This window comes from Lates calcarifer, linkage group LG9 (genome assembly GCF_001640805.2).
Source record: "Lates calcarifer isolate ASB-BC8 linkage group LG9, TLL_Latcal_v3, whole genome shotgun sequence".
NCBI lineage: Eukaryota > Metazoa > Chordata > Actinopteri > Centropomidae > Lates > Lates calcarifer.
Genome location: NC_066841.1, coordinates 6,758,948 through 6,773,390, shown reverse-complemented (window position 1 = coordinate 6,773,390; position 14,443 = coordinate 6,758,948). Strand labels below are relative to the sequence as shown.

At 39.6% G+C, this 14,443-nt stretch overlaps 1 protein-coding gene across 1 annotated transcript in view; it reads right to left on the bottom strand.

The window, feature by feature from the left end:
- grin3a (glutamate receptor, ionotropic, N-methyl-D-aspartate 3A) overlaps positions 1-14,443 on the bottom strand; it is a 40,734-nt gene that overhangs the window by 4,948 nt on the left and 21,343 nt on the right. The window contains exons 4-9 of the mRNA XM_018680622.2: positions 13,752-14,135; positions 13,075-13,220; positions 10,042-10,157; positions 9,055-9,206; positions 5,338-5,499; positions 4,905-4,975 (exon numbers count right to left, since the gene is read on the bottom strand). Coding sequence (XP_018536138.1) covers positions 4,905-4,975; positions 5,338-5,499; positions 9,055-9,206; positions 10,042-10,157; positions 13,075-13,220; positions 13,752-14,135 — 1,031 coding nt within the window. The remainder of the gene's footprint in view (positions 1-4,904; positions 4,976-5,337; positions 5,500-9,054; positions 9,207-10,041; positions 10,158-13,074; positions 13,221-13,751; positions 14,136-14,443) is intronic.

The following is a 14,443-nucleotide window of genomic DNA, read 5'->3' as shown; positions in this document are numbered from 1 at the left end:
ATTTCGATTGAAAATAGGTAAACACTAACTCTTTTCCCTGGTAGATATTACCACAGTGCTGTGTCTCTCAAGAAATAATAATATCAAGGTCAGACGGGGAAATGTTTACCATGCAGTGCTGGCAATTTTCTTTAGCAGATGAAAAGCATACTGAAATACGAGTCTTTATTTTTTTCCAATGTCTGGATGTCCTTCATTAATTTCCAACATGGTGTTTAACTCAAGGAATGTGTATTCAGCCTAGTATTAGTCGTTTGTGTGAATGATTATGTGCATCTGAAAGAAAAATGACACAGCTAAGGTTTTAAATGTGAAAGCTCATTAACATCAGAGGGTTCAATGTGTTACATTCTGTTTCTAAAGAAGCCAGAAGCTTATACACACAACTGCAATTCAGACTATTTTTCCTCATTGTTTACAGTGAGATAATTCATTTAGTTTTCACGACTGTTGAGGGTTAGATACCCCTGGTTTTGCTTTTCACAAAGGCCAGATCCCTCCTCCCTCCACCATTTACAGATCTCAGATTCCTCTACATAATTTTCTGATATATCTAGTCCCTCCTACTTCCAGTTTGCAGAGTTGGCAGATTCCTCTCATCAGGATATGCACAATTCTTCATTTCCATTTTCATAAATATTGATTTACTCCATATGTAGTGGTTTTATTCATGTCCTTGCAACCTACTGTGGATCCAAAGTTGTTAGAGACAAGTACAGAATCTAATACTATTACTGCTCACAACTTCCAGCTCAGTGTTAATTCACATTTACCTGCAGCAGTTCTCTATGCTACATCCTTAGAACGCAATTAGCAATGTTTTACCACTGACCACTATTTCCCTACCCATCTGTCAGTACAGATGTTGCTACCGCCAGCCAGTCACAACAAGACATCGGCACAGATTAAAGCATTGCGAATAGGGAGGCTGTCCCTTAACAAGAAGGACACAGATGCAGCACCCTACTGAAGGGTCCTTGAGCAAGATATTGAGTCCCTACCAGGGACTGGCTGCATATGCACTTTAATACTCTTGATAATGCAGATGAAACATTATGTCAATTGTCAAATTGTCTTTGTATTAGACTGTCACGTCTTATTGTTGTGATTACACTTCTTCAAATGAGGACACAAAACAATCAACATCAGCATAAAAAGGAACACAATCAGACTGTAAGCTCTGTCTGAATAACTCTATCTGACAATGTATGACAAGAATAAAATGAAAACAGAAACTGTTTATATATATATAGCACAATACTATATGTAATCTATGAATAGCATACAGCTGGAGTGGAGTACAAATCATAGACCACAATTAAAAAGGATTTGAAAATAGTTCAACAAGATTAGTGACTATAAACTACCAAAATCAAAACTGAATTAAAAATGAAGGATATTGTAGTAAAAAAAATCCCAAATTGAATGAATGTATGACTAGAATAAATGCTAGTGTAACAGATTTGAGCTATTTTAAGTAAAGTTTAGTTAGTATAAACAGAAGAAACACTGGTCCTACCCGCATCTAATTTCTCCATTAAGAGAATGTAGCAGTTGAATCATCACTGATATTATTGATCTATTGGAAGTGACAGATAATCTTATTTTAGCGTGTATGTCGGTTAAAGGGCTTTTCTAGAGCTACATGACTTTAACACTGTGTTTGATACTAAATCACACCATCTTAATTGGCCATCAGAGAGTGTTTCAGGGTATTACTGACACTGCTCCTAATTCTTTCAGTCAGACAGTTCTCTGACGCCTCTGGGTTTTTCTACATCCTTGTTAGCACAGTTAGGAAATGAAATACATTATGGTTCCATACTAAATAGTTATTTTAAATGTAATATTTACCCATATGCTCCATTTGGAAAAGAAAAAGAGAGAGGTGGATATATAGTACTTCTTCAAGATGTACTGCAGTGGCAGCATTGAACTCAAAGGATTTCTGTTGCATTTTCTTGTAACTGACACCAAGCTGGAACCATTTACAGCACAAAACCTCCTCCTATCTCAGTACAGTGCTTGCAAAACAGACATTTGTAACAGACAAGGCTTCTGCATGGACACTGACAATATGACATTAATAAGTTCTGACTCTTAGACAATGTGCAGCCACGATGCAGAAGAGACGATTGAATGAGTGTAATTATGCAGGAGTAGGTAATCTATCCTCATTACCACAGGCATCCCTCACATGGCCTTGGCTCCATAATTATTACGTGTATTTAATCCCCACTTTGAGCGCTCCACCTGAGTGTCCCCGCAGAGTGCATTGCTAAGTACGGATAGATGTGAAATAGAGTGCAGCAGGGCTTTTCATACAGTGTGTAATAAAATCTTTTTGCTCAGCGAAAGGTTGAGGGTTGTTTTGATCTCTCCTTAGAAGCATAAAAAGGAGGAAATTTCCCTCTACATGTGATAGCAAAGAGCAAGCTCTGAAGTGATGTTAAAAATGGCAACAGAGACTGAAGACTGGATAAAAGTGTGTGTGTGTGTGTGTGTGTGTGTGTGTGTGCTTGCTATACCCTGTTTGTGGTGTCAAAATGACTGTGGAGGTTTATATGACTAATCTGGACAAAGTGCACACATGCAATATTTGAAAAGACACTGAAGCTGCCCCAAAAGAAGCTTTCACGATTCAATAAATCTCTCTCTCTCGCCCACTGAGCCAAACAATACTCTGTGACGTCAGCATGAGATTATTTCCTCAATATCCCTTACTGATAATTAGCTTCCAACAGACTGACCATTCTATTTAGTCTCTGATTAGAAAGGGGTCTCTTAACTGCCACTTGGATGTTAATTGGTGTCACTTATTCTCAGCCTGATAATGTGGCCAGTGGGCTGCTGGAAATGCTTCTGTGCATTTGCAGTGTGTGAATACAACAACATATGGGCTCATATGTGATTCGTAATGGTACCCCATGATTCAGCATGAAACCCAACTTAAATCAAGTTTACAGCAGTATATCCTTAGATGTGTAAAATGTGATTCTTAATAAAAGCTCTTTATGAGGAGTGGTTAGTACAGATAGGACACCGAAGTCGCGCTTGCACCGGCTGACTGTCTCTAGCCGCTGACAGTATTCTTCACAATGATTGGCTCACTCGCACCTGTGTAATTAATAGCAACATCCAATCATATTCATTCAGGTGTTCATTGCGGATATTACAACTTGACCCTGACGATCGTGCTCATGTCAGCGTGACAGCGTCTGTTCTTCACGTTTTGGATGACTTGGTTGAGGAGTAAGAGATAACATTTGGCCGCGCTTCTCCGGTTATCAGCTTCCAGTTGACGATGCCAGCCGGGACAGGGGCCGAGTTTTCCGGTGCTTGTTGTCAGACTGCGTCCACTCTGCCAGGGGACCTTCACCAGCTCAACTCGCCATTATACCCGGGGGGTAAGTTCAGTATCCGCTGCTTCTTTTTTCATGTGCTGCCAGTGACATGGCATGTTTTGACTCTGGCTCTGTGCAGGTTGCGTTTCCTTGGCATTGCCAGTAAGCCGGCTATGGCTGCATTGTTGTTGGCTATATCTCGGTTTAGCTTCGCTGCTGTTCTGATTCAATATCATGATAAGCATGGATTACTGGCATTTATGGCTTCCTGCATTGTCGCAGGTGATGTGCTGCTGGCTGCTCAGTTTGCTATTGTGCTGCTGAATCTCTGTGTGTTGATTTGCAATGTATGTGCATTCATTTCAAGTATATATATGTATTTATTTCTACACTGTATGCCTATGTATATTACAGTAGTACTTGTTGCTTCTTGAGTGATAACTGGATTACTGGTGTATGAGTTGAATCAGTCTTGGGTGTATTTTCCCCTCCTGGGTTGAAGTTGTTTTGGAGGAGGTTTTTTTTTTTTTTTTTTTTAGCTTATGCATGCATTAGAAGAATACTTTATTTAAACTTGGTGATGTTTATTCATTTTAGTTGTAAGATATTTCCCTTGTGTCAAAAGATTAGTATCTCGCCATATGTTCATCTGTGAGTAATCAATAATATTGAGTTACATCTCAGATGTGAGGGGCTTTGCAAGCATTCAAGGGAAACTGCTGGGTGCTTGTTGCTTCTCAAAGGTTAGATACATTTAGTTGAGAATGTGTCTCAACTAAACTGTGTCTCAACCTTGTGTTGGGATACTGTTAGTATCCTGATACATACTTGTCTGAGTGAAAGCAGGATGTTTTCTGGGCTACTTTTTAGATGATAGCGGTGTTGCTATCGTTCAAGGGAAACTGAAAGACACTTGTTGCATATTCAGGATAGCAGATCAATGTGGTATGTGCCCCAGCTTATACTTACTAAGCAGGGTGCAGTACTTTTTGTTTTGGAGGAGTAGCACTCTGAGCAGAATCCACATTCCTGCATGGATTCATTGAGAGCTCCCTCAAACAGCAGAGCCTTTTCCCTCTAAATCTAACTGTATAACCATTTGCTATAAATTGTCACTTTCTTGATGTGTCCCTGACTGAAGTAATGTACTGGTAAGAGACAAGCCATTATGTTCTGGTGTTTAAAGACTTGAAGTGGTGGGAAAATAAATAGCCTTTTTAGAGGGTGCAGTGGTTTGATACCTCTCTGAGGAGTAACAGTACACCCTGATAAAAAAGTTAACACCACATCTAAAATATTGTGTCAGCATTAAATCACTTGGTAGGCCCGTTTTTGATGTATCCTTGCATGACAAGAGCCCTTACTCAAAACAAAATGTACTGAATGGGTCATAAATAATTACAACACAACTGGGCTCAGTCGATGTTCAGTTCAATAACTTAAAAGAAATTCCTAAAAAACATTACATTAAGCGTCAGTATATTACACTACTTGTCTGCTGGATTAGTTGGATTGAACGGAAACTGAACTGAGCCCAGCCTTCAATGACAGGGACTGTACCTCTTCTCGGGCTTGGTAACAGTCGGTAGTTTGTCATCAGTGAAGACTGAGTTGAGGGCCCGGTGTAATCTCTGGAAAGCAAGCAAAACATCAGCTGTCAAATGCTTAGTGGAAGTGATATGTCTGTTTTCTGTGATTATTGGCAGTGCGTGTGATGTGTGTGTTTGTGTGTGTGAATGAGAACGAGAGAGAGAGCAGCAATGCATATATCTAAATGCATATGGTTTACTTTACTGGTACACGTTGCTGCTATATGCCTGTGCTTTTACTTTAAAATGTTGACTTCTACTTGCAATTGAGTACTTTTCTGTTGTGTCATGACTCCTTAAAGTAGTCAGTATACCTCCTCTGCATGCAGTGTAGCTATGTGCCTACTCACGTTTGAAAGTGTGCTTCACTGTGGTGTGATGTGTATATGTGTGTGTGCTTGTACCTGACTGGTGTGCAGCCAGTATTTGAAGCGTGGCTCCTTGACCCTCGGGATCACCAGCTTGTACACGATGTGTTCTGCTATCGTGGTCAGTAGAGATAAGGCCACGCCCACGCACAGCATCACAAAGAGACCCGAGAAATGCTTTATGCCCATCTGAAGAGTCTGGAGTGAGACATAATGAGTTAAAGTGAGCCAGGTTGGAAGGCAGGAAAGAAAGTAGAGAGATGGGGAAGAAGAAAGGAGAGAGTAAGCGAGTAAGAGATCAGGGATGCATATCTGTCCTCTGCAATTGAGTAGTTGTTGTCTGAAAAATTCTATCCAGGAAGTAGAGCTATAAAAAGTCACTCAGGTTGTGCTGCAGGGTGGTAAAATTCCTATAGTCTGTGTTTATAGCTGTATGCAAGCCACATCATACAATATATATGAATCTTTTACACAAAGTACAGTAGTTTAAGTTCAGTAGATCCTCTTTTGCAATGACACTGAAATGTATAAGTAATCTTATTTCATTTCACTACTGTCTTTTCTATACTGTCCTTTGTGTTTTGTGTTTGTACTGTAATAAAAAAAAAGTTAATTGAGAACAATACTGAAACTATGCGCTTGAGCAGCCTTATCTTAGTGAAACAGATGCTTTCAGTGGTAAGTGTGGCAGTAGCTTTTGGTTGGTGTACACGCAAAATTGCTTCTCCAGCCAGCACTTTAATGATAACACTAGTGCCATTTTTATTATTATTATTTCGCTATTATTAACCACAAAATGTGTGAACCCACTGATGTATTCACCACAGTCAGAAGTTCTCTCTATACTGCAAGTTTGGCTGACCTCTCGGGAGTCATCGGCTCCCATTGTTTTCAAAATTCCATTTAAAAACATCATGCATTTTTGTATATTTTTTCCCCCATAACTTAACACTGCAATCACTGCAGCTGTAGCTATAAAAGCTTTCTATTAAAAAATGGATGTGAGGAGACTTGAGACTCTGAAAAAGTGGTGTCTTGAAATTGAATAATTAGCATTACAAATGCACTAAAATATTGTAAAAATTGCTGTGCCCATGCACAGTACTGGATCAGACGATGTAGAGAAATAGTTGGGCATATACATCATGAGTTTTATATAAATCACTGAGATTTTTACTATTTTCTGATTCCCCTGAAATCCTGCTCTGAGGAAAAAACCCTCAGTTCGTCTCACTCTGAGATATTGCACTTCTCACCGACATTATGATTTCTTTTCCCCTTCACATCTTGATTTGCACCCATTCTGCTCTAAATGTATCAGTGTGGAGAGAAACCTCTCAGAAATGTGTGTTATCAGTCTGCAAGTGTAGCCATCTCCAAATGTAATATCACACTTTTCTTAATTGAGTACTTGTTGCTGTTGCTGCAGATGCTCGTTCTCATAAGAATCTTTTTTACTGCAGAGTATGGAACAGCTTGTGATACAGCAGCAGCTGCAATGATTGCATTATAAAGTCATGTTGGAAAAAAGGAATACATGATGGATTAAATTCGTCATTGCAGTATTGTGACTTGGTGAGCTGGCTGTCTTGGTAATGAAATTTTGGAGAGGGGGCGCTGATGATTCCTGGGAAGCCGGGCAATACAGACAGTAGTAGCATCTGGCTGCGGGAGAATAAATTTTTAACTGTATCGGGATAGGAAAAAAATTACAGTGGTATTATCCTTTAACAGTAAGACAGGCTTACTGAACATACATGACATTAATCTAATATAATACTTAGCTCTATTGAATATAAAGCAGTGCAAGTTGGTATGTATTAACCCACTCCGACATTCCTCACAGATATGGTTGTTCTTTGGATTAGCGCATTAAACACATATGTTTGTCTCTTTTCACTGTATGCAACCATATGGTGCAATCATTTTTCATAGTGATCTTATAATTCACAACTCCACTATGTTTTTTTTTTACCCTCTTTGGTTCATTACACTCACTGATTAATTGCAAAAACTTGCTGCAAAAATCTGCGAATAACTTCAGTATAGGACATAACACTCATAATCTGCATCCTTTGATCACAATTTATTTCTTGGTAACGTTAAGTTTGGCCCTCTTAATGTTAGCTAATTTAATAATATGTCATTTATTGGTATTGATTTTATTACTTCAAATGGGATCAACTTCTTTGGGGTGACAGAGAGCTGGCCTGATGCCAGTGAGTTTGGCTGTCTCACTGAAGCCAATCCATCAGATTTTTCATCTTTTCAGGATCCCGGGCTTGCTGCTGCTGGTGTAGCAGTCATTCATCGGAATAAAAGATTGCTTAAAAAATGCTGAGCAGGACTAAACTGAGCCAGCCTTGTCAGTAATTCATATACTGCTTATATCACATGAATTTCCCGCTGATGTTGTCCAGTGTCGATTTTGACAGCACATTGTGACTGTGTCAAAACATTCTACTTTTGTTAGACTTTCCAGGTGATGATGAAGCTGTATTTGCAAGTGAGTTTAAAACAAGTTTAAACATCAGTTAAAGGTAGATCATATTCTACAGCATTCAGTATCCAAAACATGAGCATGCACATGATTATCATATTGTGATTTCTGCAAGGCAACTGTCTGATATTGTTGTCTGTAAAATTAGATGACACACAGATGAAGCGAAATACTGGGCAAGCAGCTTTCTCTGCCATCAGTATAGGCAGGCCGAGGCATGATGCTGCAAAATGAAATGTACCCAGAGCAATTTAAATGTCTGCAACTGTAGATAGCATCTGTAACACATCTAGGAGTTACACAGTGGAAAATGGTTCACTTCAGCGACACTGAATGTGTGGCACTGCAATGTACCACCTCTGCTAGTAATATACAACTCATAGGGTGGTAATTTACATTTATGTGTTAGGTACAATATTTAGATGATGTTATCATTCAAAGGTATGCACCATGAGTGCGTAATTAGATGACATTATGAGCAGCCAACTGAGGTTACATTGTCTGTCATACAGTAGCTAATATAAATAATATATAAAATAAAAATAATATAAAATACATAATAAAGAGTAAAGTAAAGCTACAGGAAGAAGATGGGACAGAAGAGGGACATGAGGTTACTGAGCATTTCATGTTTGAGAAAAAGAAGAGTGCCGTCCGTACTGAGCCAGGAGACACTTTTGGGGATTCCACAGTCACAGCTGGGTGGAGAGATGGCTTGCTTTGTGCTTTGTAATAGCAGAACAAATTGGACCATGGGGCCTGGACTGCTTAGGACTGAAGTTATGGGGACACAGCTTGCTTAGCAGCTGGAGGGTCAGAGGCCAGGGTCTGAATTAGAGGGGAGCACTTACTATACAGGGAGGTTGTGGAGGGAGTTCAGGGAAAGCACTCTTGAGAGTAGAGCTAGAAAAATGAAATGAAATGAGGAGCAGAGTCCTTGGGAGGGATGTGTTTGAAAGACTTTGTAAAATATGCTTCCATGATAGTAGTAGATAGTAGACAGGCTTTCTGTACAGTTATGAAATATTTGAAATTACCAGAGAGGAAATGTATTTATTTATTTATTTTACAATAATTGCTATTATGTGTTGACAAGGAATTACTTGTTACTTTTACTGTATATTTGAACCATATCCATTGGTAGTGATAGGATAAGTGGTAGTATGTCAAAACTCAGCATTTAGACAAATATCTTTAACAACAGAAACAATACATTTGTTTCTGTTGCATATAGCAGGTGGTGCTGGTCTTACCTCAGTGACAGCGAAGCTGCGCTTCCCGCAGGGCACAACTTTGTACCATTTGTCATGCAGCATGTCCATGAAGCCATCTGACTTGTACTGACTAACAAGCTCTGAAATGTTGGAGGTGAGTGGAGAGTTCTGGGGGAGACCAATGCCGTAGCCTGCCAGTGGACACGTACAAAAGTGTGCACACAAAAAAACACACAGTTCAGACTCTTCAGCAGTTATTCTTCTGTCACAACAAAATCATTTCCACTTCACAGCCATGTGCTGCCACTACGTTATTCTACTGATTTCTAGCTGTGCACAAGAGCAGGGAAAATACCTGCTGAGCAGAATGAAGGCAGCATTTTTGCCAAAAGCAGGTACTTGAAAATGTCAGTATATCTTGGAATTTCTTAGCATGCCAGAAAAGTGTGACAAATTCAGCAATAGCCAATTACAGAAGTACCTTGCTTTTGCTAGGAAGTACACTGATTTATTTGTATTGTATCCTGAAGGCTTAAGGGTGCATTAAGTAATTAACAACAGCACTGGAATCTGGGACTGTGGTGGCCTGTAATGGAAGCAACCTCCATGGGAACATTTTCACAGTGGGAGGAAGGGGGCTTTGCTAAATGGACCAGAGATTAACAGTAGAGGGTAGAGAATGTAAGCTTCTGAAAGCCGGAAGATAAACTGCTGTGCAAATGTTGAGTGATTGATATTGTTAAATTTTGGGGCTGTCCTAAAACTGCTCATGGTCAGTAGGTCTGCAGTCATGCAGAAAAACCTCTTTATAATCAAGTGATAATTAAAAACCAAAACATATTTGTAATGCCAGAAATCTGACTACAATTTTCTACCACTGAGTAATGACTAATTTTAATCAAAAACTGCTTAGTCAATCAAAAACTGCTTAGTCAACAAATCCACTAAGATGGAACTCTCCCAGATATATATTAAATATCATTTTATGTCCTAAATGAGCAAATATAATAAGCTCCCACAGGTTACCTTCTATTGCAAAGGGTTTTCCAACTGTTAATGTTTTACAGTCTGCATCTATGGAGACCTCATAGTCCAGCAGAGCTTTGTCCATGATGAATGCATCCAGTTTCTGAGGGTCTGCCCTGTAAACATACAGCAAGAGGATATACTAGTAGTGCAGTTGATGGTGCAATGTGAGCACGCATGTAGCAAAAAGAAGTCACACTCCTTGCTTTATGCACTCTTGTTAACAGCAAAGTGATGCTCCAGACACTCAAATTCTGTTAGCTGTTAAGCTATTTACGAATTTCATATTGTGTGTGCTATGTTCAGACAATTAAACACTGTATTGCTAAAACAGAAGCATCGACCTGAATTACAATTTATGTTTTATGAAATCTGATCAGTGGCATTTGAGATTTTACTAATGGATGATGGATGTCATGCTCCCAAATTGTGATGACAAACATAACCATAGCAGTGTAACAAAAACCATATCTACTGGGAATAAACTGCAGAAACGTGCACACAATTTCAAACAACCCTTTGAAATTCACATGAAAAATGAACACCTGCTGCGACATAAACTTAAATGAACCTGCTTACTGTCACCTTACTCTTGCTCTGCTACTCAAAGACTTTTTTTCTCAGCTTTTGTCCACAGATCACTCCTGTCTGTTTAGTAGGTCTTGGGCGTAAACTTTCTATGCTTCCACTTCATCAACACATACTGTAGACGTAACACTACTTAACACAAGAAGAAGTGGGGGGAAAACTGAAATCAGTGAATAAGGCATTAAAAGTATGTAATAATGTATTGTTTTTGCTTTGCTCTTGTGGGCGTTTTTAAAGAGCCTTACAGAGGGCAGTTTACAGCAATCACTAATAATGAGATGTAAATAATTCACCATGTTTCTCTCAATCATTTACCTTGCCTGAACCTCATTTTTCTCAGTCTGGTGATGTCCCTTATTTCCCAATACTTTCTCTGATCACATGGCATTAAAATTACTGCCTGTCTGCCAGTTTTTGCCAATTTATTCGTATTCCTCACTCCAAGCCTGTTATGCAGAGGTGAGATATTAAGTCACAACACTCTGTGAGGCTTTTACAAATCAACTCTAAAATGTCTTTACCGACAGCTAAAGCCTACTGGGCTACAAATGCTACAGAGATTTTTTTTTCCAAGACATGCTTTGAAAACATAGTGTTTTTTGCTTGTTATCAAGGACGGCATTTCAGATCCTCCACTGTCCTCTACCCACAGGCTGGCTGTTCATTATATCACATTGAATTAGCTTGCAGCTTATGTCCTTGGTCTTTCTGCCATAGTATGAAGCTGATGTTATGTATTTAATGACCAGGGCTCTACCCTGATGTCAACCTGCTCACTAACTAATATGATTAAAACATGCACCTGCAGTAATGCTCATAAAAGAAGCTGAATCATGTCTTGGCGTCCCAGTAGCATGAATGGAAAATGCCACTGGTGACAGGGACATGTTTCTGGCTTCATTTTATACAAGATGACGTAAGACACAGCAGCTCCATTAATGTTGAATCTCCGAGGTTGGTCTGGGAAAAGACTTCATCATGAAGTTAAGACTCCATTAGCACCAGGTTGAAAATCCTGTGTAATAAATTGTTTTGCTTTGTATTCAAGGCTGAGCCATGTTCAGTGAAACTCGTTCGCAAATGAGACTATAGTAAGGAATATAAGGCAGCACTTCCAGTATCTCCTGCTCCCCTTTCTTAAGCAAGCCAAAGAAGTACATGAGAGTTGTCTGATGGCTGATAATGCCCCAGTCAGTGCACTCTCTCCAAATGCTATAATTATAAAGCAGTGGTTGTAGTTTGCTTCAACTGCTGCTGTGAAAATATCACTTTCAGTGATTGTCTCTGATGTTATGTGTGCTTTTGTTATGCCTGGCTGGGTGTTTATATGTGTTTGTCATTTTGTTATGTCTGGCTGCGTTTGCTCCTCTTTAATTTACATGCAAAAGGGGGATCTTGGTCTCAATGAGATCACCTGATTTTTAAAAGCGGCGATATATAAAATGTATCTCGCATGTTGAAATTTCTTACCATGAACCAAAATGTGAATATGATCACAATCCTATGTGTAATTCAAAGCCAGAAAATGACTAAATACTTGTAGTGAAAACCGTTCCATGTTGCAGTCAAAATCAAAAGGAAAAGGAAATATATTAACTTGAGCAGTACTGCAGAATTTGTTTTCTTTGATCTATGGAATAACTTCAAACAACACATTCAACACACATATGAAGGTAACCACAGCAATTTCAAAACCCAATTTTGGTGGTGCTGTTCTTGTCAGTGCAGTATAGAGTCATAATGTTATAACATGACTCGCATTAAAACGCGCATGGCATGCTGTATGATTATGTAACTGATAACTAATGCCTGGTCCCTTGGGGAGTAAATCCTGAGCACTGAGTATTCAAAGTTGCATCGCTGCACACTTGTACGTTGTCTTGTTCCCTGGTTGTAATTTTCTAAAGATGACATTTTTCCTTGAACCCTTTAATCAGTATTTTACAAGCTCAGTGAAAAAAATCTTGTTTGATCCATTCAAATTGTGTCCTACCCAGCCTAGGCCTGCAATCCAGCTGCCTTCTCTCACTATATTCTGCTTTACTCCACGGGGATGCCAGTTGAATGTCGAAGCAGCTTAAGATGACAGCAGTGGCAGGGTAAGGAGGAGGGTGAGATCTGAATGTGAACAGGCAGGCTTGCAGTGGAGAATGACGGCAGCAGGGTATGATTTTTTTCCCACCTCCTTTTTTTAAAAAAATTTTGACTCTCCTTGGACACGCAACTTGGATTTCTTTTTTTTTTTTTTCCTCAAAGATTATACAGTTTCTTATTTCCCATCTGTGCAACCACAGAGAAGTTTATTCTAAGGTAAGAGATAACTGTTTGGATAGTTACTAAATATCAGAGGATAGAGGATAGATGACAGGGGAACCTAGTTCAGTGAAGAGTACCATATGTGTACCTGAATATTTATGTATAGCTTTATGTTTAACATCGTCTTACTTGAGATTATGTATGCCATCTGGTGTTGCCGGGACATTGTATCTTCTCATGTACTCGTGCATCTCAGGGAAACTCTTCTTGACGTAGTCCTCTGCACTGCTTTCTCTCACTGTGGCAAATCGGAATCCCTGAGAGGGATGGTGCAACTGCAGGAAAGAAGAAAGAAACTGAGGTGTTTGAAAAGTGTTAATATTAATTAATATTGATATTTTCCATTTTGGGTTTGTTGTTTATCTCCCTTTTTTTGGTTTGCATTTTTAAATCCCCAGATGTAAAAGGAATGCTCTTTTCTTTTCACCAGCTCTCAATATTCCTGCACTCCCGTAATTCCGAGAGTTGGTGAGTTGGCAAAAAGAATTAATTGCCTTACCCCAATTGCCCTTTAATTAAAGAATGTATTTGCTGACTAAAAGACTGTAGAATGGCTCTTCTAAAATTTAGAATAGACACCTGAACTTCTTAAGTGTTCCTCAAGGCCATTTCCAGAGAAATTCCACAAATAGCCTGTTAATCATCATAAAGTCAGCCATGTTTGCAATGGCAGATGGTGTACCAGAAATACATGAACAAACAAATTAAACCTATTCAAGGGCTGTGTGTTTGATCAGATTTGACTGACAGTGGCTCAACCACCCACCAACTGTCATCAGAGTACTGCACCTGTCAGACCTCTGTACCTTTGGGTCATGTATTCCTGACAGTTGTTCGTAGGTCTTCTCCCCAACCATGACAGCAGCCAGATTAGCAGTGTAAGTGGACAGACAGAACAGACAGAAGATGGCCCAGAGATTCATCAGCAGTCGACCCGTCCAGCACTTTGGCGGCTTGATGGCCACAGTTCTCCCAAAGAGAATAGCGTAGCACACGTTGAGCGCTGAGGAGAAGGAGAACACCCGGTCGCGGTTGCGTCCACGTGGTGTCATACCAAATGGGCTGTGCCACTCATACAGGGTGAGGAACACAGCAGTGACATGAAGGGAGACAAAGATGCCGAGCCACATGGACCAGTGGAGAGGCCACATGAAGGCCCCGATGGGTGCAGCTGTGTCACGAGTACGAACCTGGGCGAGGAAGGGACATAGGATTGGAAAACGTTTGTAACTAAGGGTTAGGACTTAAAATCAAAAACAGGAGTGGATGGTATTATTTCTATCTAAAGGGGTTGGGTTAAAGTGTATGGTTATTTTCTTTGGGTGGTTTGGGGTAGGGTATAAAAATAAAACAGAAAGTAGAAACACCCCACTGTAAATAAAACAGTGGTGGCATGTTAAGAGGAGGAGAAGAGAAAGTGATTACCACCATTACTATGCCTGTCAACTAGTGAGACTAGCTATAGTAATTGCAGTAATAGGGTCACCCCACAAAGCTG